General features: G+C 46.3%; 1 protein-coding gene across 1 annotated transcript in view; it reads left to right on the top strand.

The window, feature by feature from the left end:
- LOC147449032 (putative LRR receptor-like serine/threonine-protein kinase MEE39) overlaps positions 1-25,154 on the top strand; it is a 56,483-nt gene extending 31,329 nt beyond the window's left edge. Inside the window, exons 5-11 of the mRNA XM_086522508.1 lie at positions 20,486-20,618; positions 21,688-21,759; positions 21,871-21,939; positions 22,086-22,154; positions 22,263-22,334; positions 22,438-22,518; positions 24,810-25,154. Coding sequence (XP_086378634.1) covers positions 20,486-20,618; positions 21,688-21,759; positions 21,871-21,939; positions 22,086-22,154; positions 22,263-22,334; positions 22,438-22,518; positions 24,810-25,011 — 698 coding nt within the window. The 3' untranslated portion in view covers positions 25,012-25,154. The remainder of the gene's footprint in view (positions 1-20,485; positions 20,619-21,687; positions 21,760-21,870; positions 21,940-22,085; positions 22,155-22,262; positions 22,335-22,437; positions 22,519-24,809) is intronic.
- Positions 25,155-26,090: the final 936 nt, after the last annotated feature.

Below are 26,090 nucleotides of genomic sequence, written 5' to 3'. Positions count from 1 at the left end.
CATTTACTTCAATTTTTTCAATTTTTGCCAAATTTGTTTGTAGCCGTTGGCCGTTCCAAGGGCATTTCGGAACGTTCCGAGGGCGTTCCGGAACGGCCGTTCCGGTTTGCACTGGCCACCCGGAACGTCAGACGTTCCGGGACTTTTCGGAACATTGGGGAAGGGATCTGCCCCCCGGAACGCCGGAACGGGGGCGTTCCCCGGTAACTATGGTCCTGGCACATGCTTTGCACCCCTCTCATGCCTTGTAGCTGAAAGCCCTGTAGCTTCTCTGACAAGCTTGAAAACTGTAACCAGTCACCTAGAGAGCGTGCTGGACCCGTTGCCATGGAACCCAAGGAAACATGAGGCCGACTACCAACCAAGTGACCTCTCTGAATGCTAATCATGGGGTTCCAAACAAGGGGTTGTCGTCGCAGGTGCTCCTCCGTGCAAGTAGGCTGACGTTGCTCCTGGCCTCGCTGCAAGTGCTCCCAAGATCGAAGCAACCCCACAGCGAAGCGATCCTCCAGTTTCCTGCTCAAACCAACTCTACGCATCTCTGTGAAGATCCATCTGGTCGAAGGTTGCCAAGGGGCCTCCTGCCTGAGGCACCCTAGCACGAAGCCGCTGTAACAAGAACTCCTGCCAAGGCTCCTCACCTGGAAGAAGACCTCGGACGATGAACTTCCCAAGAAGGGCTCTGCTTCGATGTGCTGGGTCAATGATCCCAAGCCCTCCCTGTGAACAAGGAAGAATGATGACCTACCAAGCCACTTTGGCTCGGGCAGTCAGAGTGTCGCCCTGACCAAAGGAAATTCCTGATGAGCCGCTCTACCTGGCTGATACAAGAACTCGAGAAGATCCAGCAAGAAGTGATGTACCACATAGTAGTCAACAATACCTGGTTGGCCACTACAACTCTGCCAGCTGAAAAAAGTCGTGCGGAGCTCCAATGTAACAACTTCCTCCTGATGGACAGGAGGAGGGGAGTAATCTCCTGCTCGGGAGACAAGTCCAAACCAACTTGACAGCCCAAGTACCGAACTGCAGTCCCTGGGGGAATCCACCTAAAACCCTCACCTAGCGTCCAGTCGGGCACAGGAGCACTACCAACCGAGAAAGCCACTGTCTTTCTCCAGTTGATCAGTGCGCCAGATGCACAACAGAAGGTCTCAAGAGCCTGCTCACACCATAGTAACAGGGAACGGGCGGAACGGGGCCCTCCCGTTCCCGGAACGCGTTCCCAAGCCTGGCGCCTCCTCGAAACGGGAACGGGACCGGAACGCCGTTCCCTTCCCAGGCATAACCGGAACGGCGGGCGGAACGGGGCCCGGAACGGCCGGAATGGCATCCGGAACGCGGAACGGCAAATCCGGAACACCAAAGTTTTAAAAAATGACAGTTTGGGGCAGATTTTTTGAACTTTTGGGGGGGTGTTATTTCCATCCTCTCCTATATAAAGAAGGGCTTTAAACCCTCTCTCGCTCAAGCTCTCTACCTCACCCTCTCCCTCAAGGCTCCCTCTCCCTTTCCCTCTCCCTTTCCTTCAAGGCTACCGTTCCGGCCTCCGTTCCCGTTCCGCCACCCCGAGGGCCCCCCGTTCCGGAAACGTCCCGGAGCCCCCCGTTCCCGTTCCGTGTAACTATGGCTCACACCTGTGAAGGTTGGCCTCGTGGCCATCCAAGTACAAGGCTGAGTCGTCAGCAAACTCAACGTCCAGTAGCTCATCTCCTCGAATAGGGAGTGCTAAGCCTCGTAATCCAACCTGCTGCGACACCAAAAACCTGCTCATTGCCTCAGCATAGAACAGAAAGAGTAAGGGGGCAAGAGGACAGCCCTGTCTGACTGAACGTGTGAGCATGAAACGATCACCTCTACCTCCTGACAAAAGTACCTGACTGTGTGTCTGTCTGTACAAAGGTGACACCCCTCTGATCCAAGCATCTGAGAAGCCCATCCTGCGTAGAGTGCCCTCTATCACTTTGTGACATACCCCCCTCTTGAAAGCATTGTAATCGACCGCGATTACGCCTGCAAAACCGACAAAAGCCATAAACCGTCTTAGCACACACTGACTGTTAGTACCTACGTACTAGGAACACACATCTAGCACATGTACAAAATCAACAGTCACATCACACGACATCACAGGACATCACTAGACATCACAGGACATCACATGACATTCAACATTCATTCGGATCTTAGACCATGATTTATCGGCAATGTAGCTAGCAATCACATCTAGGTCCAATCGGGACCTCATCGATGTCCGATTGACTAACCCCTATCGCAACCATGTCTATTCGAGATCAAGTAGACCAAAATGCTGCAGTCATTTTGTCTATCAGTTCCTGCTCTCACAAGAAGTCAAGAACAAATCAGTATCATAATCAGGAATTCCATTTCATAAAGTCATCCAGCAGAATACTGTCAGCTCTCAGTATCCCTGAAGCTCAAAGAGACATCAGTGACTTTAGTATCAAAATCGAGGCATCTGTTGACAAAGGAGCGGAGTAACTCCCCTCTTGTGCATCCCACTGCACTAGATCTTCGGCCAAGCTGAGTTTCTGGGTTCCGTTTGGAGTAGACTATGCTAAACCAAAACATCGAGGTAAAGTTTCTCAATCCGAGGAGTATCTGCTAGGTCCTCCTCCTCCATCCACTTCGCATCAAATGCAGGAAAGTTCTTGAACTAAACCAAGAACCGCCTTTGGACTTTACCTTTCTTCGTATCCGTATGTGCCAAAATCTGTTCAAGAACAAGGGTCTCCTCGTTTTCTTCCATTGCGGGTTGCTCATCAGGCTCCACATCATCAAGCACATCACCCTTAACAGGGTTCAAGAGACTCACATGCAATGCATTATGAATTCTCCAAGTATCTGGCAGTTCCAATCGGAAGGAGACACTCATTTATCTTTTCAGTAATCTGGAAAGGTCCGTAGTATCACATACTAAGCTTTGGAAAAAGCCTCTTCTTTCCCTGTTTCTTTCTTAGGCGTGCCTTCTCAAAAGTAAGAGCACCCAATCATCCTCCTTCAGTTTCAAGTCGCGACGATGGCGATCCGCTGCCTTTTTTTGTCGTTCTTGAGACTCCTGCAAAGTCTCGCGAACCTTGGCAAAAGCCGTATCCAAATCTCGCGAATATTCATCCGCTTCAAATATCTAATCTTCATGGCGTCTTCCCCGTCGAAGAGTGTATCGTGTTATTGTAGGCAAATTCCACCAAAGGTAAGTTCTTTTCCCATTGAGTCTTCTGATCCGAGATACAAGACTTCAATAAATCTAAAACCACTGAATTGGCAATCTCAAATTGCCCGTCAGTCTGCAAGTGGAACGATAACGAGAACTGCAACTACTTGCCAACGTTCTCCCAAATTGCCTTCCAAAACAAACTCATAAATCTGGGGTCTCTGTCGGAGACAATCGTCTCACGTGCCATGTAATCGGAAAATCATCGTGATCATTCTGTGTTCTTGGGAGATCAAAAATGAAATCCATTGCAATACTTTCCCAGGTGTGGGTGGGTACGGGTAAAGGCTGTAACAATCCCTGTGCCTTATGCCTGTCAAACTTGACCTTCTGGCATACCAAGCAACTACGCACAAACTCTTCCACATCCTTTTTGAGTCTCGGCCCAAAGAAGTATCTCTCTACCCCCTTCATGGTGGTAGCAATGCCGCGGAGACCCGTAAAAGGTGGACAGTGGCGTTCAGTCATAACCTTATCCCTCAACGGCTGTGTAACGCACAACATAGTCTTTTTCATCAAGTAGCCTTCCCGAAGGGAGTATCCAGCTACTGTCTCCCCATCCCGTATCCGTGTGAAATATCTGCAAAATCTGTATCTGTGGCATACTGATCGACCATATCCTCGAAGCTCCTATGATGTATCGCGGAAATAGCCAGAACCAACGGTTTCCGAGACAAAGCATCTGCCACCACATTCTTCTGTCCCTGCACATGGACAATCTGGAAGTGGAACTGTGACAAGATGTTCGCCCACCGCATGCGCTTTTCCGAAAGCTGCTTCTGTGACAAGAAGTAGCGCAAACTCTGATGTTCTGTAAAGACAGTAAAATCCGCTCCGAGTAGGTAATGCCCCCACTGATTAAGAGCATGGATAACCGCCAAAAGCTCTTTGTCATGATCTGTGCTGTCATCTCCGGCCTAGAGAACAAACAGCTCTCGTAAGCTATGACATGGCCTTCTTGCATCAAGACTGCACCCATACTACGACCACAAGCATCACAAAATACTTCAAATGACTTCTGCAAGTCCGGCAAAGTCAAATCTGGTCCTGTAGTCAATTTCTCTTTCAATGTCCGAAAGGCAGTCACCTCTGTGGGGTCCCCACGAAAAAGGTACTCCTTTCTGTGTCAAGGTATGCAAAGGGGAAGCAACCTCTGCAAACTTTCGTATGAACCGCCTGTAGTACGAACATAGTCCCAAGAAGCTTCTAACTTCATGGACATTCCTCAAATCGGGCCAATCACGGATAGTCTCTATCTTGGCCGGGTCCATTTGCACTCCTGCTGCTGACACAATGTGTCCCAAAAAGTGTATCTCTGGTAGGAAAAATTCACTCTTCTTTGCATTAATCACTAACGTGTGATCTCGTAATGCCTGAAAGACTTGAAGAAGATGATCTTTGTGTTCTGCCTGATTCTTGGAGAAAACAATGATGTCGTCAAAGAAAATGCCAACAAATAGCCTGTACTCTCGAAAAGTCCTGTCCATCATCCGGTTAAATGTCGCAGGAGCATTGGTTAAGCCAAAAGGCATCACCAAAAACTCAAATAACCCAAAAGTCGTCCGAATAGTTATCTTGTAGACATCTCTTGGCGCTATCCTGATCTGATGATATCCACTCTTCAAGTCAATCCTGCTAAAGCACGAGGATCCCTGTAACCTGTCGAGTATATCATCGATCCTAGGAATCGGAAATCTGTTCTTGATGGTGATTTCGTTGAGAGTGCTATAATCGATGCACATTCTCCAAGATCCGTCTTTCTTCAAAACCAACAACACTGGAGAGCAATATGGTGAAGTACTAGGCTGGACAAGACCCTTTTCCAAGAGGTCTTTCACTGGGTTCATAATCTTTTCATTCTGTACTCGGCTCACACGGTAAGGTGGCCGATTCGGTGGCGTGCTTCCAGGTATCAGATCAATGGTTTGATCTTCAAGCCCTCTAAAAAGCAATCGGCATGAGTGTGGAGAAAAATCTTGGCGTTCTTTTGATCAGGTCAAAACATATTCAACCATTATCCAGCGTTCAGTTCTCTCCCAAAAGAATGAGTAAGAAACTGAAGTTCATCAAGTACAATCTCTAAGCCCTTCATTTATCAAAGTCGCTTTCTCGGCCCGGTAGTCAACCACGGCGTAGTTCTTGTGGTACCAAGGGATCCTGAGTAGAACGTCACTCGCGTGCCCTGAACACCCCTGTCATTGCAAACAAAGTTTGCCAATGCTCGGTGTAATGGCAACATCCCATCTGGGTGCTAGTCGAACTACCACCGCCTATGGCGTCAATCTGTTAGGCGTATTTCCAAATCGAGCCGCCAATTCCAAGTGAAAAGAAGTTGGCCTTGGCTCCTTCAAAAGAGCTTCTTGATCCTTCACTTTGCCCCAAAAGCGGAAAAGTTTGTACTTTCATTCATTAAATTCTATGCAGGTCCCACGCCATGTGGTACCGGTTCTGCTTTTCTATCTGCCTTTTCTGCCACATTCCTCAGCTGCTCTCGAACTCTCAGGCCTCTTGTCGTCTTTATCATTCTGTTATTTCTGTGCCTTTTTAGGGCACTTCGCGGAGATATGTCCATGTTCCCCGCATCCAAAGCACTTCCCCTCTCTGATGAAGCGAGCTCTCTCCTCAGGAGTAAGCTGGGTTGTGCATCCTTTTTCTCTGGGTTGCTCTTTTTCTTTCTACTTTCATTCCCAGAAGTCTGTTCGGCTCGTTGTGTCATGGCCTCATCTGTGGGGTAGGTCAGACTGCCAGAGTGAATGGCAAAGCCCCGCTTCGCATGACTCATCAACTTCTGAATAGAAGTTGACTTTTGTTCCAAGCAGTGATCTCGGATTTCTATAGGTAGACCCAAGGTAAACCGCTCAATCTGTTCTCTGAACGAGATCTTCTTGAATGAAGAGGCGGGTAGAAAAGAGCTCCAGAATCTTTCACAACAAGCATTGATTGTATCTTTCTTGGTCATCCGAAGATGGTTCCAAGCAGCTCGTATATCTCGCTCAAACTCTTGAGTCAACCAAGAAGAAATAAAAAGCCTCTTGAATTTCAGCCATTTAACTGGCACAGTCTTGTTTAAAAGAAGCGTGGACCACCAAGTACGAGCATTCCCCTTAAGGTAAGAGGTAGCTCTCCGAATCTTGGAGTGCTCTGAATAGCGTCCTCCCGCGAAAGCGATGTCAAACTGTTGTATAAAAGACAAAGCCTTCGAAGCATCTGAGTATCCTGAAAAGTATCAAACTTGATCGAGTGGCCACCTTCCTTAAACTCGCGGACTTTCTTGCTTTTATCTTCGAGAAAGTCATACTGGTTGGCTTTGTAAAAATTCTTCTTGTTCGCATAAAACTTTCCGTCATCGGAATCTGAGCTGTCTGTAGGCGAGTCCTCAGTAGAACTGTCAGTCTATGGGCGAGATGTAGCCTTCTTTGCCTTTTTCTTGCCCTTTCCGAAGCTTTGCGTCTTGCTTCGCTTTTTGCTTTTTCTGTCTTCTTCGCTCTAATCCGAGGAGCTAGAAGAACTGTCAGAAGAAGAAGAAGAAGAAGAACTCGGTACTCTTTCAAATCGAACACGCTTCTTCCGTTTCTTTGCCTTGTCAAATGTCAACCGACAACCCAAATATCCTGGGAAGTCAGTGTCTTTCTTCTGCTTTTTTCCCGTGCTTTTTGCCTTTCTTTTGCACGTCGAAAAGCTGATCAATCCGTGCATCAACCACGGTCTCTAGTTCCTTCTCCGTATATTTCTTGGAGGCAGAAGGTTTCTTGAGAGCGGGTTTCGGGAGTGGTGTTGTGGGTCTTTGCCACTCCATCTGTACCCCTTCCAAAGAGGTCTAGGTCACATATTTTGCCATCTTCAGGTCCTTGGCAAAATTGAGCATCATCTTTGTTGCATCGCCAATCAATTGACGACGCTCCATCTCTCTTTGCTCCGCCTGAGTAGGCTAAGGCGGGCCATACTCTCTGTCTGAATCTTCGTTGTGATCCCAGCCCGCATCTCCAGATGCAGAGGGAGTCAACTGATCATTGCCTAAAGCCATAGGTGCCGCGGAAAAAAAATTTCGGGGATCGGATTTCCCGTAGAAGAGAAATCGGCCGTGCTCTGATACCACTATAACAGACTTGGACACTCCAAGTCAAGAATCAACCGCGACAGCACCAAATAACCACTTCAAAACAATTCACAGATCACAATAGATTTGCACTAGCCCGGCGGAGTTCCGTGCCTAGAGATATTGGCCCCAAAGACTGGCGCCCCTTTCGGTATTTCTTTTTGTATTAATCAATCATCAAAGTACAAGAGAGCGGTTAGGGTTTCACTCTCAGACTCTGCGTCTAGATGCTCTAAGAAGTGAATGCCCAAACCACTTATTTAAAGTTACAAGGGATGCCCAAAAGCAGAGCCCCAAAAGCTTGAAAGCAAAAGCAGATTCTCTCTCTCTCTCTCAATGAGAGTCAGTAAAAAGCAAGTTCTCTTTTTCTCTTTTTCTCCCAAATCAAAGCGAAAAGCTGAGATTTGCGTTTTTTAAAAAAAAATAAAAATTCCGCCTCCGCGATTTTCGGAAATTAGGGTTTTTGGCATAAATTAGGGTTTGCAGGAATTTTAGGGTTTCTGGCAGAAATTAGGGTTTCTGCTGTCCGCCACGTCATCACTTTGTGACAGATTTGGAGAGCTGCCTCTTACTTTAAGGGGAATGCTCGAACTTGGTGGTCCACGCTTCTATTAAACAAGACTACGTCAGTTAAATGGCTGAAATTCAAGAGGCTTTTTATTTCTTCTTGGCTGACTCGAGAGTATGAACGCGATATACGAACTGCTTGGAACCATCTTGGGATGACCAAGAAAGATACAGTGGACGCTTATTGCGAGAGATTCTGGAGCTCTTTTCTACCCGCCTCTTCATTTAAGAAGATCTCGTTCAAGGAACAGATTGAGTGGTTTACCTTAGGTCTACCTACAGAGATCCGAGATCACTGCTTGGAACAAAAGTCAGCTTCCATTCAGGAGTTGATGAGTCATGTGAAACGGGGTTTTTCCATTCACTCAGGGAGTATGACCTACCCCACCGATGAGATCATGACGCAAAGAGCCGAACAAACTTCGACAAATGAAAGTAGAAAGAGGAAGAGAAACCCAGAAAAGAAGGATGCACGACCCAAGTTCACTCTTCAGGAGAGAGCTCGCTACATTAGGGAAGGGAAGTGCTTTGGATGTGGGGAAACTGGACATATCTCCGCGAAGTGCAATAAAAAGGCATAGAAAGAACAGAATGACAAGGACGACGAGAGGCTTGAGAGTTCGAGAGTAGCTGAGGAACATGGAAGAAAAGGCAAGATGAAAACAAGACTGGTTCCAAATTGCGTGGGTACCGATCCCAGCACGTTGGACGAGAGTACAGAACTTTGCCGAGCTTGGGGCAAAGTGAAAGACCAAGAACCCCTGATCTTTTTCGATGGAGGAGCCAAGGCCAACTTCATTTCACCGGAATTGGCGGTGCGGCTCGAGATCACTCCCGATCGGATGGGACCACTTGCAGAGGGAGTTCTAGCGGCACCCGGCAGGGACGTAGCCATTACACTTGTCATTGGAAAACTTCGGTTGCATTGTCAGGGGTATTTGGGACATGAGAACTTTTACATAATGCCTTTGGAAGGTTGTGATGTCCTCTTGGGAATTCCCTGATACCACAAGAACAACGCCGTGGTCAACTATCGGGCGAGGAAAACTCAATCGGGCATCTAAGAGGTCCTGAGTGGATCTAGATGCGATTGCTAACTGCATTGCCGATAAATCATGCTCTAAGATTCGAATCAATGTTGAATGTGATTTGTCATGTGATGTCCTGTGATGTCATGTGATGTGACTGTTGATTGGTACATGTGCTAGATGTGTGTTCGTAGTGCGTCGGTACTAACAGTCAGTGTTTGCTAAGGCAGTTTATGCTTTCTGTCTGTTTTGCAGGCGTAATCGAGGCGATTACAATGCTTTCAAGAGGGGGGTATGTCACAAACTGTGACGTGCCGTGCCCAGTACACACACACACACAACGGTCCTTGGTCCGGAAATTCCGCTGTAGAACAGCTGGTAGAGACTGACGTGGCATTGCTGACGCGGCAGGCCAGCAGTACACCGACGCCCGCAAAAAGCGATGCTGATTGCGGAAATTTTTGGCAGCTTTTGGGTGATGCTTTTCCTACGCAGGGAGATAGAGAGAGAACTCCTTTGCTTTATTTTGGGGGCTGAAGAGAGCTTGTGAGAGAAAGCTTTTACCTTATTTTTAAAAGCTTTTGATTTTCAGCTTTTGGGCTCCGCTTTTAGCAACCCTTGTAATCTTTAAATATGTGAGGAGGCCTCTCACAACTCAGAGCATCTGGATGCAGAGTCTAAGTGTGAGTGCCTGCCCGCACTCTTGTACTTTGAACTCAGATTAATACAAAAAGAAATACCGAAAGGGATGCCAATCTTTGGGGCCAATATCTCTAGGCACGGAACTCCGCGGTGATTGTCGTGAACTGTGAATTATTTTGAAGTATTTATTTGTGCTATCGTGGTAGATTCTCGACTTGGAGTGTCCAAGTCTGTTACATGCACTGCGAGTGTTTGTAAAAAAGTGTACCTGTGAGGTCCCCAACCCCAATCAGATTGGGGTGACTTGATAGATGGCCTTCCTTTATTCTCCTTTTCCGTTGACGACACCCTACTCCGTTTCCACAAAGTAGAGATACGAGCAACAGAAGAGAGGGTATAAGGGTCATACGCCACAGGCCAGGTCGATAAATCTAATGAAAACTACTCCCTAACATAAAGATGAAATCGCATTGACATATTTAGAATCCATAAACAACGCCTTTTTCCCCACGTTTAAGAGGCATGGCCGCCATCCATAAACCATAAATATGATATGAGACTAGCAATTTTATGGGCACGTAGATTTGGGACATCTCGACTCTTGGCACAATGAGTCTCTAATTTCACTTCTCTCAATAAGAGGGAGTGGAGAGAAGGTAACTCCGACTTCAAGGCAAGAGAGCTTCCGCTTCTGAGAGTGTGTCTGTGTCTTCAAAGCCTCTTTATATAGGCTCTCAAGGCCTGCTAAGAATAGAGGAAAGATAAGTTCGCGTACGTTCGCGGCTCTATAAAATTTTTTATTATAAAAAACATAATAATAATAATTTTAAAAAAAATAATAATAAATATGTATATATATATATATATATATATATATATATAAAATTATTATTATTATTATTATTATTATTATTATTTAAATTTTATTTTATTTTTGCGGGCTCGGATTCCGATACACGATTTCGAGTCTCTAAATTTAGAAGAAGCTTGGCTTCCAAGACAAGAAGTCTAAACTTAACTCTCTCCTCTTTCTTTCCTAAAATTGCTCCTTCTTTCTTAAAGGTCAACTCTTATCTCTAGATACAGTTTTGAGACTTAAGTTTTTCATCAACCTATTGTTTTCAAGTGAATAAGGGTCATAATTAATAGTTCTAAAGCCCGATTTTTGATCGATCGTTCCATTAGAATGCTCTTTAACTTAATAAAATGCAACCCTCAAATATTTGCAAAGTAAATGAAATACTTTTATTGAAAAATGTTGGGTACATTACAGTACCACAATGTGTCTACATTCGTGTTATAGAGAACGTGGCTAACAGTCACAGAGTTTGTATCAAGTCTGTCACCCCGAAGGCTTCCGTGTGGTGAGGGAACTCAAGAACCTAAACATAAAACCGATCCAGCACTGTATGCATCGTCCACTTAGTTTGATCCCTACCACACAATGCGAACGAGAAACCAACCGTTGTGTCCATGGCATGTGCCCCTTTGGTTGCTAGAAATAGTGCATGGACTCTGAAGAAAGCCGCCTCAAGGTTGAGAGAAGAGTCCACCGATAAATCATGTAAAGTAGTAGTCGAAGAAGTCTCAATGGCGACCGATGTCAAAACCGGTGAGCCCACATGGGCCTACCACAAAAGGTGACGCTGCACTAGTAGGGGCATCCGCAGGTATGGATGCCTCTCGAGTCTCGCGCCAGACGACTCGTGGCAAATGCACTGCCAAGAGACCTCCGAGCTACTGAGGATTGACCTATCCTCTGGGCCAGCGGCAAGGTATGAGAGGGAACAGGCAACGAAGTGGGGTGGGATAGGCTGAGGGGGCGGGGTTGCCGGTGGTGAAGCTGAGGTGGAGGGGATATCCGCCGGCTCATCCTGCTATAAAGGGTCCCCTGTGGAAACCACTGCTATTGGCCTGGTGCAGGTCGACCACCAGGGGCGCCAAACTGGCGTGTCAATCCCCTTGGCCACGAATTGGCCACGAACATGCTGCTAGCCCTCCTCTGCCTGGGCACCTGACTCGGACGAGGTACCCGCCTATGCTCCTTGTGTCTCTGGTTGCTGAGCGTGACGAGCCCTAGTAAGCTGGGTCTGTGCTATGGTCGAGGCCTCCTCCGTGGACAGGCCTTCGCAAGATGGCTCATTTGTTTACAAATGAAGCACTGGTTCGGGAGACCCGTATACTCCACTCTCTGTCTAATCCAACCACCACTCACCCGAGGCAGTAGAACCACCTTTGGGAGTGTATGTGTGTCTCTAACAAGAACCGGCATACGGGGTCTCCAAGACCGTCCCAAACATGGAGCCAATCCTGAAGAGTAAGGGAAGATTCTCCTGCCTCCGTTCTCAAAAGAAAACTGAGATGGGAATATGTGCCTTCTCCTCAAGCACATATGTAGTAAGGTAGAAGCCATGGTGCCACTACGTGAAGTAAGCTCTAGCCGCCCGAATGCCAAGCGAGCTCTTCGAGATCACTTTGGTTGCATCTCTGGAGACTCGAAATCTTTCTGGTAGTAGCCTCTCCTGAGAATCTGCACATTGATGATCTTGCCCACTTTTGTGAGGAGTCGCGGGCTTGGAGCAGGTCTCGAACCTCGCCTCTACTGGGTCGTGTGCAAACAATCTTGTAAGTGACGGAGGTGTCTTGAAGCCGCTCCACCTCGGCCATCAAGCTCACTTGTTCTTCTGGCGAAAGAGCAAGTCGAAGGGTCGGCTCCGCGGTGTCGGACGAGGGGGCTTTTGTGGAGTCCCTTTGGGATGGAGCAGGGGCTTCCATTCTATGTTTGCTGCTCTAGGGAGAAGGCAAAAAAGTCGACAATGAACACTTGTGCGCTGAGGGCAGCCCTCGTTGTACACCGGCTCATGGGTGCGGGGCGGAGCTAGGGGAGAAAGAGGGGAGGAGTGGGGAGGGGAGTAAGTCAATTGGGGCGGGGGAGGGGATAAGGCTGGTAGTGCAGCGCGTAGACGGGTTGGTAGGTCAGCAGGATGGAGGGGGGAGCAAGAGTACGAGGGCGTTTGGGGGTGGGAGCGATGGCGTAAGAGCAGCAACAAGCTCAATATTAACTTTGTTCCATAGTCCACGATGCTTACTTTTATCTTTGTATCCTTGAAATCTTGACCCGTCAGATCTTGAGTCAGGACACTGACGGCTTTGGGCTTGGGGAAACCGTCCCTTGGTGTGAGTGAAGTGGGACCCATGGGAGTGGTTTTGGTGGGATCCTTTCGATCACCCGGGGACCCCTTTCTTCCAGTACATGTCACATACTGACAGCGAGGAGAGAGGCTCGTCCTGCTGCAGCCCTTCACTGGTCTCACGTCCGAGTTCTTGGCAGGATTTGGGAGCGCTTGTGGGATGAAAGTTATCCAAGGTGTGGGACGGCAGGCAGCCAAGGCAAGTCACCATGTTCAAGTGGCTAGTTGCGCATCCAGCTATTGTAGTCGGGGGTTGGTTGGTGCACAATGGCCTCTCGACATTATGTGCCGCCTATGACCACCCACTTGAGACACAACGGCACTGTCTAAGGGACTGCCCCATGGTGCAGGAGGTTTGGCTTCGGATTCTTCGGCTGATGCCTGCACTTTCTACAGCCAACCAGTTTACTTGGGGTGCTGCAAGGTGGTCAACACTTTTTTTTTTTTTGAGAAAAAAATCCTTTTATTAGTTAATGAAACTGCCCATGGGGCTACAACCACCTCTACGAGGAGGGTTACAACAATCATAAGGGGAGACTCTCCCAATGAAAAAACAACATATGTACAATGAGGCTAAATCAAGAGATGGGAGGAGGGAAAAGCCACACAGGTGGACGGTAGTGCCATCTCAGCACACCCTGGACCATGGTGAAGAAAGGCCAAGGGCGCCAAAGTTGAAGGAAAGCCTCTCTACGCTCCCGCATGCGGTCGGAGATGCCCTAGAGTCTCTTGAAGTGTCCTCTGAGAGTATGGATCAGCTCTAGCCAAAGATCCCAATCTGTATCTGCTGGTGGTACAGGGCGAGTCTCGAAGATGCGAAAGCAGCAGGCCCGACAGATGAACCAGAGTGTTAGGCCGCAGATGAGCTCCCACCACTCCTCTCTCTCACTTCTCCACTCCTGTGGAGTAAGCTTTCTAGTAGGCTGGAGTGTAGGTCGACCCCCTTGCATCACTATCATCCTGCTGGTGTAGGATAGCTCAAATTGAAGTGCCGGGCCCGTGAGAGTGGACCAAGAAGCTCCCCCCAAGTGTACTGACGTGCCGTGGAAAGAGCTGGCATTAGCTGAAGGACACGAAGCCAAACCTATTGTGCCAAAGGACAATCCCAAAGACAATGGCACTAACTCTCCACAAGATGGTCACAAGCTGCGCATGTTGCCGAGAGATTACTGTGTACAAGCCAGCTCCAAACTGCTGTAGCTTGATGTGCAACCATCCACTAGAACAAGGTGACTCGCCGCGGCTGTCTGGAGTCCCACAACCTCTCCCAAAAAGCTGACAAGAACTCAGCTGTGAGACCCTTCTCCTGCCAGTGAGGTGCTGCAGCAAGACGGGCCTCTCTCCGTGCTGCTAGTATGTGACGTCCCAGTCGAACAGTGTACTGAAAGAAAGGGACACCTTGATGGTCGAATGAGGAGAAAGGGTCCCTCCAAAACCACTCTCCAAGATCCCACTACACTCGTGCGAGTGGACATCACTCCCAAGCGCACAACTTCGAGTGGCCAGTCTCAAGAGCTGCAGGGTCAGGATCTATGACACAAGTCCTCCCACAGATGCCCACAACTCAGATCCTTTGAAAACAGCACTCTGCCACCCGTGGGGCCTCTACTGAAACTCGGTGTAAGCGACCCTCACCCTGTAGCTCGAAAAACAGGCAGGGTACAGTCTCTGAGCAAGCCCGAACTGCGATAAGAACCTCCAATCGCGTGAAGGCCCCCATCCATCTGGGTGCTGCTGACTCGAGAGGTGTGAGCCACTCAGCTGGTACTGCCTCTTTGATGTCCTGACAGGTGCTCTGCACCCCTCTCATGCCTTGTAGATGGATGCTCTAAAGCTCCTCTGATAAGCCTGAAAACAGTAAGCAGTCACCTAAAGTGCGTGGTGGACTCTCTACCATGGGACCCCAAGAAACGTGAGGCCTACTACCAACTAAGTGTCCTCTTCTCAGTGCTAACCATGGGTTCCAAACAAGGGGCTTCCTCATGCGCTTCTCCGTGCAAGTAGGCTGATGTTACTCCAGGCCTCTCTGTAGCTACTCTCAGAAACGGAGCAGACTCACAGCGAAATGGTTCTCCAATCTCCTACTTAGGCCAACCCTGCGCATCTCTGTGAAAATTCATATGGTCGAAGGTCGCTAGCAGTGTGACATGAAATGTTTCGTGGTTTCGGTCGTTTCGGGGTTTCGAGGTTTTGAAACGTTTCGTTTCATAGCGTCAAAAACATGAAACAGGTTTCATAAACAACATTAAATTATATATTAATTAAATATGATAAATATGATACAATGTAGCACACATGACTCTAGACTTTAATGTCCACGAGAGAACGAGAGAGAGAGAGAGAGAGAGAGAGAGAGAGAGAGAGAGAGAGAGAGAGAGAGAGAGAGAGAGAGAGAGAGACGTGCTCATTGCTCACTGCTTAGAAGCGACTTCAAGCGAGCACGATCAAAGAGACGTTCAGTATTGATGAAAGTTAAAACACAGCCACTAGTTTCATGAATCATAACTGATGCATCATTGATTCATTTAGCAAAGTACTTCTATTGAACAAAGTTCAAACTTAATTCAATGTCACAAACCATAAGTTTTAGGGACCACAATCATCTGTTAACTGGAGCTAGACCTCAAACTTTAATAAAAAACCAATGCATAATTGGAGCTAGCCCAATTTTAAACGTTTCATAAAAAATGTCTGTCCATTTCATGCGTTTCGGCAAAACGTTTCATAGGTTTCGGGGTTTCATCTACATGAAACGCGTTTTTATGTCACACTGGTCTCCAGGGGCCTCCAGCTTGAGGTACTCTAGCACTAAGTTGCTGAAGCAAAAACTCCTTCCAGGACTCCTTCCCTGGAAGTAATCCTCTGACAACAAACTTCCCAAGAAGGGCTCTACTCTGCTGTGCTGGGTCTGTGATCCCCAACCCTCCCTGAGAACAAGGAAGAATGATGACCTGTCAGGCCACTTTGGCCCGGGCTATCTGAGTGTCACGCCCTGACCAAATGAAGCTCCTGATCAGCCTCTCTACCTGGCTGATGCAGGAACTCAAAAAGATCCAACAAGAAGTGATGTACCACATAGCAGCCAACAACACCTGGTTGGCCACTACAACTTTGCCTGTCAGTGAAAGTCGTGCAGAACTCCATTGTAACAACTTCCTCGGGAGCAATCTGTTGTTGCTCAGGAGACAAGTACAAAACAGCCTGACAATCCAAGTATCGAATTGCAGTCCTTGGAGGAATCCATCTGAAACCCTCACGTGGCAGCCAATTAGGTGTAGGAGCACTACCAACCGAGAAAGCCACCATCTTTCTCCAGTTGATCAGTGCACCTGATGCACAACAGAAGGTCTCAAGAGCCTGCTCACACCTGTGAAGGTTGGCCTCCTGGCCCTCCAAGTACAAGGTTGAGTCGTCTGCAAACTCAGCATCCAGTAGCTCATCTACCCGAATAGGGAGCGCTAAGCCATGTAGACCAACCTGCTCTATTGTGAAACCAAAAACCTGCTCATCGACTCAGCATAGAACAGAAAGAGGAAGCGGGTATGAGGGCAGCCCTGTCTGACCGAACGTGTGAGCATGAAACGATCTCCTCTACCACCTGACAAAAGTACCCGACTGTGTGTCTGTCTGTAAAGAGCTGACACACCTCTGATCCATGTATCTGAGAAGCCCATCCTGCATAGAGTGCCCTCCAAAAAGTCCCAATCAACTCTATCGTAGGCCTTCTCAAAATCGAGAAGTATCACCAAATCCTCACCACGGAGGCGTGCAAGGGCAGATACCTCCCAGAAAGTGAAGATGTTGTCAAGGATACCATGCTCCTTAACAAAACCTGTCTGTGTCCCATGTATGATGCTCTCTAGGAGTTGCTGAATCCTCAAACTCAGAGCCTTGGCGAGAATTTTGTAGACTGAGTTGAGGATGGTGATGGGCCGCCACTGTCGAATATCATCCAAGGAGCCACCCTCCTTGAGAATGAGGTAAATCATGCCCTCACTCATCCTGTCAGGCATCTCTCCAGTGTATAGGATGTACTGAAAAGTGCTGCAGAGATCTGAGTTAAGCAAGTCCCAGTACTCTAAGGAAAAGCTGGGAGTCAAACCGTCCTCAATTGGACAGCTACCACGGGAAAGTGCTCTGAGGGACATGTGGAGCTCCTCTAACTGAAGAGGCAGCTCAAGCCTCTGGCGCATCTCCTCAGTCACAAGACAAGGCATTTGTGCCCACACCTGCTCTCTGCATGCATCTTGATGCTCTGACTGAGGCTCTGCTGACAGCAGGTCACGGTAAAAGTTGAATCTCATCCAAGGAGCCACCCTCCTTGGGAATGGTGATTGGCCGCCACTGTCGAATCTCATCCAAGGTGCCATTCTCCTTGGGAATGAGGTAAATCAAGCCCTCACTCATGCTGTCAGACATCTCTCCTATGTGTAGGATGTACTGAAAAGCGCTGTAGAGATTTGAGCCAAGTAAGTCCCAGTACTCTAAGAAAAAGCTGGGAGTCAAACCATCCTCAACTCGACAGCTACCACGGGAAAGTGCTCTGAGGGCCGCGTGGAGCTCTTCTAACTGAAGAGGCAGCTCAAGCCTCTGGCGCATCTCCTCAGTCACAAGACAAGGCATCTGTGCCCACACTTGCTGTCTGCATGCATCCTGACTCTCTGACTGAGGCTCTGTTGACAGCAGGTCATGGTAAAAGTCGATGGCACGCATGTTCTCTGGCTCTGAAGCAACTGACCTTTCAGGGCTCCTCAACTGGTTGACCCTAGCATGCGCATGTCGGGGCCCCATTGTCTCAAAGAAACCCCCTGTCACTCTGTCACCCAACTTGGGTCCACTGAGATTCCAGTCGATGAAAAGCAAACTCCTGGCGTCTCTCCTCTGTGCTGGAAAGCTCCCGGCGAGCCTGTTGCAATTGCTCCTCCAACCAAGGACTGTCTAGATGTTGTTCCTGCATCCTCTGCAAGGAAGCAACACCCCATCGGAGACGTTGCTCCTCCTCTCTCGCTGCAGCCAGGTGGGCCATAGACTCCTGGAGAACTAACCGACTAAGCTGAGCAAGACCAGAGGCCACTCTGTCAGCAGGAGAGTCCTGCATGTCTAAGCCCTCTGTCCAAAGAGCCACCACTCGCTCTCTGAGCGCAGAGTCTAGCAAGACCCTCTCAGGGATGCGAAGCATCGTGCTCCCCCTCATCTGCCTATTTGTCATTGTGAGAATCACTCGTGCATGGTCCGAAAAAGAAGTCCCAGCCAGAATGCAAACTGACCCACCCAAGTCACAGAAGAGGTCACTAGCGTAGAAGCGATCTATCCGAGATAGATTCACTCCTTCTACTTTGCGGTCCAAACGAGAGAAGGCCAGCAGGCTATCTGGGGACCTCACAAAGCTAGAATGTTGCCACACATCTGAAACCCACAGTCATACATAACCTCTCCCAAGTTGCCAACTCAACTCCATGTACTGTAGTATGACTACCTCCAGCGTCACCATGAAACGCGTTTCGGCAGGTAAGGACAGGTGAAACGTTTCAGCCTTGAAACGTTTCGCTCACCAAGTGAAACACAAGCCGTTTCATTAACAGCAAGTTACCATAGTTTTAGTTTCAAAGTCACTAAACGCACGTTTCGGTCTCACGTTTCACTGTGCTCTCATTTTGGACTGAAACGTTTCGTGGTGAAACACCGCGTTTTAGTGTGAAACGTTTCGGCCTTGAAACGTTTCGCGGTTACGTTGACTACCTCCAATCCTATCAGAGGGGTCCTCCAACATGTTGAATCACCCCCAATGCACCATTTCTGCGGCAGAGACTCTACAATGTGAGACCAAAACTTTGCACATGCACTCGCCACATTGGGCGCATAGATGTTCAGGAAGCCCATGAGTAATACACTTAGCCTTGCCTGGCACAATACTCCCTCTGCCCACAATGGCTTGCTGCAAAGAATTTGCAATAGTCATACATACCCCTCCCTGGACGCCTCCAGGTCCAAATGCAGCTGACCAAAATGTCTCATAGCGACCACGCAAAATCTGGCCACATCGTCTAATGCGGCTCTCACAAAGATGATACTCCTGTAGCATAAGAATGTCAATCTCACCACCCACAAGGCATCTCTGAAGCTTCTGACGCAGCGATCCCTCTGACCCTGAAACTGAGGCCCTCCTAATCCCTGCACGTTCCATGAGATAATCCTCATGGAGTCAGTTGGAGAAAATAGCTGCTGCCACAGCAGCCAACCTCGCTATCTTTGAGGCCGGTTTGGATGGGGAGTAATCCGTATCCGAACGACCTCTAGATAAGCGCGAAAGAAGTGACTGTCCCGCTCCATGCCCAAGCCGAGCGTGCACCCCGAAGGGCTACATCCTCTGTCCAAGAATCCTCATGTACAAATACATAACAAGGAGGAGGGCTCTGAGTGTCAGCAAACAAATGCACCACAATGTGCCTGCAATCCACTGCATCCGAGCGTCATGCTGAACTTGGCAAGAGGCCAAAGTGTCTGCACCAGATCTGTCACCCCTAAGTCCCCTGTGTGGTGTGAGAACTCAATAGCCTGAGTCTGGAGCCAGTCAAGAACTGTGTGCTGGGTCCACTCTGTGGATTCTCTACCGCATAGCGGAAAGGACAAACCTACTGCTGTGTCCAAAACCTCTAGCTGCAAGAAAGAGGACGTGAACTTGAAAGCAAGCTTTCTCCAGGTCGGGAGAAGAGTCACCCAGGAACCGTGTGAAGCTCTAGTCGAAGAAGTCCCAGTGTCTGCGAATGTCAAAGCTAGTTAAATCTCGAGGGACTGCTGCAAAAGGAGAAGTCTGCACCAAAAAAGGCGGCCTCAGGTGGGGCTGTCCCTCTCGAGCCACACGGCTAGTAGAGAAAGCACTACCAAGAGATCGCCTCGCAACGGGCGCATATCCAGTCGCCTGCGGCTGAGGAGTGGAGGGGTCAGGAGATGAGACTGAGAGCCCCACCGGGGAGAGAGAGCTTGGTCAACACTTACGTGCCCAACACTTCGTTTTGAGATGGTTTCAATTAGCAGGATGATTGTGATACAGGAGGGCCGACCTACACTCCAGCCAGCCACCGAGTTAATCCCTCGACAGCGGAGCAGAGATAGGGAGTGGTATTGGGAGCTCATCTGCAGCCCGACACTGCGGCTCATCTGGCGAGCTGGCTACTTTCGCATCTTTGAGGCTCAACCTGTCCCACCGGCAGAGAGTGTCCGCAACGTTTGGCTCGAGCTGATCCACACACTTAGGGGCCAGTTTGAGAGATTCCAGGGCAGCTCTGGTCGCATGCGAGAGCGCCATGAGGCTTTCTTGTGACTCTGGCGCTCAGGGCCCTTCTTCACCATGGTCCATGGTGCACTAGATGGCAGTACTGTCCACTAGTGTGGTTGTTTTCTCCTCCCATTTCCTGATTTAGCCATCCTTGTACATATCTTGTTTTTCATTAGGAGAGTCTCCCAACATGTTGATGTAGCCTTTTCTAGCACGGGCAGATTGTAGCCCATTGGGCAGTTTTCTTAACTAATGGAAGGATCTTTTTCTTGAGGAAAAAAAAAGATATGGACTGAGAGAGACTTGTTTATTTTTCCAAATCGTGTGCTTTATGAAATGATTTCTGATATCCTGTGTGATATTTATTGTCGTTGACTTTATATCTTCTGTAGAATATGTTCTATAACAAACCTACATTTCGACTTACAAAAACTTGGTTGGATTTTGTAGCACGCACAATTCGTGATATAAGGGACTATTATACGATCAACGGGTCATTTGGAGATCCATGCATGCCAGAAAAGTTTCCTTGGACATGGGTTTATTGCTCTCTAGGTGAAGGCATCCCTAGGATTACATCCATGTAAGTGGTCTTGTGTTTTTGATAGCATGATGAATACTTGTTGAAAAATGCTTGTATAAATCAAACACCTAAATTTTAAGGGCAATCTCTAGTAGCTAGCAAATGAGAAGGAAGAGAGAAAATGAAAGGAAATGAAATCATACTATTAACGTTTGCAAAAGGTCAAAATGACCTACATGCCTAAATGACACAAAGGATCTATCTCCTCCATAACAAAGAAGCAAGTGTGCCTAATCTTGCAACATAGCCTGGATCTTTTACTGCAGATAGCAATGTATCATGCTCTCTTTCGACGCTTTGGGCGTCTTGAGCAATGTAAATTTATGGCCTTATTAAATAAAATTCTCTCTTTAGTAGCACCACCTGTAGTCAGCTTATCTTGCTGAGGTATAAAGAAATACATCATCTATCTCTGCATTGGCCTCTATGCATTAGTGTGTTGTTCCACATAGGTCACTCCCTCAGTCGGAGATCTCTAGCGGGTGCAAACCAAGAAATCTTTGGTGTGGGCTGTCCATGACTCCGTGGAGTTGTCCAAATCTCTCTCAAAAAAAAGAAATGGGAGTGTCCTCTCACCTGTTATTAAGCACAGATATAATGACAAGAGATCTGACAAGTGAGAAATTATGAAATCAAAACCCTAATGTGACCTCGCATTCATGATGGTGCATTTGGGTTCATGATGTCTCCTTTGAGTTAAAGGTGAATTATTTCCCAGATTGAATGGCTGGTACAATTAGTGATGGTTCTCAGACTTTTGTTTTAATGGATGCTGGAGATTCGAGGAAGATCTGACCGCATGCACTACGAGGCATTCTCCCACACTGCTGTTGTGGGCAATTAGGATTCAGGATGGCCAGCCTTGATGTACGCCTTCATGGGAACTAGGGGAGTGGTTCTAGGCTAGATGATGCAATGATGCCTACTGTATCTTTCTTATGAATACACAGTGAGGATTGACAGATCAAATCTTGTGAGACCGCAGACATGGGATGTGAATGTTCATTTTCATCACAAGAACATTGTGAATGCAATTGGATGAGCTAATCTCAATTTTTGTGTGTTTCAGATTCTTGTCCAGATGGGCTCTCAAGGGTGTGATATACAGTCAATTTGACAAGTTGCTAGGCCTCACTGAAATGTAAGTAAACTTGTGAAACTAGTGTTATGGAATGGTATTAAAAGCTATTTGAGAAAACAAGAGAGACGTGAATTTGTCAAGCTGATTTTGCTTTGAATTTGGTTGTTTCAGCCATCTTGATGGAAACAATCTAACTGGAATGATCCCTGAATTCAACCCACTAAGTAATTTGGAAGTCCTGTAGGGTTGCCCTTCTCCCTCTCCCTCTCTCTCTTCCTCTTTCTCTCTTTCTCCTTTTCTTTTCTTTTCAATGCAAATAGGAAAGAAAATGGCCTTGATTTGATCATAATCTTTATACTCTCCCTTTATGTCTCTTTTCTCAATAGTGATCTTAGCACGAACCGTTTGACGGGACCAATTCCAGAGTTTGCCATCTTGACGAAACTACAAACTCTGTAAGCTCTATGCATGTGCATGTGTGCACACATGATGTAGCTGTATCTCAAAAGTTGTCAGTAAGGCTTTCTTTTTCTGAGTAATGCTGTCAACTTGCATGTGTTTAGGAACCTGGAAAACAATAGACTTTCAGGTTCGATACCTGCTGCATTAAGCACTCTTCCAGGCTTAAAGGAGTTGTAAGTCTCTTTTGCTGAAGCAACTTGGTATATGATGATCTAAAAATCTGTCTACATCTTTTCCTTCCTTCTAATTTGTCTCTCAACCTTTGGGAGTTTGTAGGTATTTAGCAAACAATCAACTTGAAGGAGAAGTACCACCAGCTCTTTTGTCAAAGCTCAAGGCTGGCACTCTAAACTTCACGTGAGTTACCTTGCTTGAATGTTTGGTTTGTGAAGAGAAGGGTGCGCACTGCGTTTGTGTGCGCATGTGTTTGTTTGAGTCATTCTCCGGCTCAGTGAAAGAAGAAAAGTGCATTATATGGGCCAGTGATTGGGCAAATAAATTGAACTTGGGCAACAATTATGAACTTTATGTGAGAGAGATTTAGACTCTTAAAAAGTATATGCTCTCTTAATTTTAGGGGAATGACATCAGAAGAGCATTGGGGTCGACTAAGAGTGAGTGCAATACTTTTTGTGGTTAAGAAGTGTATGTTAGGAAGTTCAATTGATTTGAGCCTTGCCATTTGAGATGCAGATGAGAGTTTTCAAGCATAATTCAATAGAACACAACTGAATTAGAAAACACACGCGAGCATGTCGGTGAAGGCATTCGCCTCTCTCTACAGTGGTGAGGGTTCGAATCCTCGTAACGAGGGGTAGTAAATTGGGACGTGTTGTTCATATCCCTTGTTGGGTCACACTCTAGAGGGACACCTTGTGCTCGCTTGGTGTTAACGTTGCAGGGCTTATGCCCTTGGACACTGGAGTGCATCCTCCTCCTGGGGTGGGTCACGAGAGGAGGAGGTTCCTAGTTGGTTGCTATGAGTTCTCTCCGTCGTTCCAAGCACGTGGTGCATCAATTAGGTGGCCATGGTGATGCCTACGTTTGTGAATAACCCGATGGTACGCGGCCCTTGCCCAACCATGTAACATGGCTAATATTTGGAAGGGATAAGCACCTCTCCCTCTGGTGTGTCGAAAAAAATAAATAAAATTGGGACGTGTTAATTTCTACGCATTGGGAAGAGATTGCAATTTATCTACATTCTCCTTTATTTAAGGATGGTTGGTAGCATTTTCTCATGTATCTTGTATACCTTCTATATGAGAAAAAAAGGAATACTCCATACATGCAACAAGTAGTCATGACAAACCTCTCCCTCTCAAACAACTACAAGCAGATGGAAGTCATGTAACAACTACAAGGAGATGGATCTCCCGGCTACAAGGACCACCTATAGGCACACGTCGGAACAAAACATCCGAACCCGACTGTAGCTACCATCCAACATCACCACCTAGCTGGGGCCACCGTCCAAGAACGTAGGCGCACACTTGTAAGACCGAGTGTCCCAACCACCCACCTTCATGCACTCATTGTGGGTTTCATTTCATGTGGTATCATTTATTTTTAATGTCATGTCAATATCCATACGATAAGATGTGGTTCATAAACTAAATCCCATTGGTGAACACATTAATCATGGGCACGAGTTAGCACACATGAGGATCATTGCCAGAAGTACTTCAGCTAAGCTTTCCTGACTTGGTCTCCATATCAAGAGTGATTGCCATGTATCTTGTTAGTTCGGTCGTTGTCGATTGCACATTGATTGTTGTACATAGGTTTTTCTTATGTTGTAAACAGACTTGTTTTTGTAGACCTTTGCATCATTCTAAGTAAGGAAGAACAAGAAGCAACTTTATTCCATCCCGATTGTGTGCTCTCTTGGTTGTATGTGTGTGTGTGTGTGTTTTTGCAAGAGCTCAGGCTCTCTCGTTCTCTATTTTTTACAATAATACTGCAATAATAATAGTTGTAGCCTAATTAAAATGAATAGCCATTATATTTATTTGTCATTGAGGTGCTCTAATGCTTACGTTTTGGGTAGAACAATTGTATAAAGGCAAACAATCTTTTGCTGATGATTGACTATTTTTTATACAAGGAGAATCAATAATACTTAAGGTTACTTTGAGGATAGCATTGATGTTTGCAAAATCATGAACCCTTGGCATTGCATGAGGCATATATCCTTGTTTTTAAACACTCATTGAAGTCATGAATTGATATGAAAACTTTGTTTCCAAGTTATTCCTCTCAACTTGCGTTTGTAACTAGTTTACCTCATAAAAACCAAGATAGCAATACAAATCCTCAAGGATACACAAACATTAATATTATCACCCACAAGAATTCAAACGAAATCAATATACTAAGTATAAGCAAAGAAACATTAATCAATTCAGGAGGTGTATGAAAGAATTTTGGTCCATTTCAGCTTGTGTATATAAGTTTAAAGAATGACATGCATTTATAGATAGTCAAGGACTTGTAGATGGCTAAGCTAAAATCAATAAAGATAAATTTCTTTTTGGAAAGAATTTTTAATGTATCATAAGTAACTTATGCTTATTGTTCATTGAAAATAATTCCTATGGGTATTTATGTTACTTGTTTCTTATTTGATTGAGATGTCATGTATGTAGGTATGGAGGAAATTCACAGCTTACATGCAATGGTGAATCGTGTGATTTGTTCATGGCTCCTCCATCACCTCCATCTTCAACAGATAGCCCCCCTTCACCCCCAAGTGTACCGCCACCACCTAGTTATGCAACAATAAAGAGAGCATCTACGTTACAATTATTTTTAGCTCTACTCCTTTTATTCAAAATGCAAGCACTTTAGAGCCAAACCACAATTTTATTTTTTTCGAAGCTGTACCGCGTATGAAAAAGTAGAATGATTTTTTTCCACCCAACCAAACTCTATTAAAAATCCATTTGTATCTGACTTGTATTTTTACAATAATAGAGGTTCTTTTGCATTCTTGTGATGATTTGTGTTTCCTAGTAGTTTACATGGTGCATATAAATAATGACTAACTTAACGTGTGAATACTTTGAATGGTTATTATGTTACTTGATTTTCATATTTGATCGGTTTGGTTTAAATGAAGGCCTAAGCAAGAAAACAAATAGTCATGAATTGCCAAAGCAAGGTTCCTACACTACACAAACAATCTGATTAGCTAATGTATCTATATATAATTAATGATGAAGTTGAGGTAATGGAACTACTTGGGTAAATAATGTTTAGACAACTAAACACGTTTCTATATGATGGCTTTATGAGAGTAAAGAGGGAAAATGCCATTGGTTGAAATCCTTTTTTAATGTCTTGAACTAAAATGTCAACCCAAGTTTGACTAAAAGTATCCATATTGGTTATTATCGAGCAAATAATGAGCAATCCCAAACATAGAGCGAGACCTTTTGAGAAATCCTAAGTCCAAGAAAATCAGAACTAAAAATTACTATTGATAGTATTGGACCATTCCAAACACCGAGGAAGACTTCCTAAGAAAAGAGAGAGAGAGTGGAGGGTGAAATAGAGTGCATACAGGACATAAGAAAATGATAAAAGAGAATCTTTAAATACCCCATCTAAATAAAATTGGCAAACTATGAATTAATGAATGACAAAATTTAGGTATACCATAACTTCAAAATATAAATGATTAAGTAGAAGCGACGGACCTTGTGGTGCGTGATTCGATCGGTCCACCCATCCACGTCCGCTCCTACTATGGATAGAGAGAATCTTACTTCACTTGGAGTCAACCAGAACACCTCCAATTTACCTACGCTAGACATAAGCCAAGGCTACTTCGCCTCTCTCCATGAACCCGAGTTCTAAAAGGATTCCAAATACGAGCAGGTGGTAGAAAATTAACACCAACCACACCGGTTTAGGTGATATGCGTC

Source organism: Adiantum capillus-veneris, chromosome 10 (assembly GCF_014529385.1).
Source record: "Adiantum capillus-veneris isolate H3 chromosome 10, ASM1452938v2, whole genome shotgun sequence".
Classification (NCBI taxonomy): Eukaryota; Viridiplantae; Streptophyta; class Polypodiopsida; order Polypodiales; family Pteridaceae; genus Adiantum; species Adiantum capillus-veneris.
Note: the sequence above shows the minus strand (reverse complement) of the source record. Positions and strands in the feature narration are given on the sequence as shown.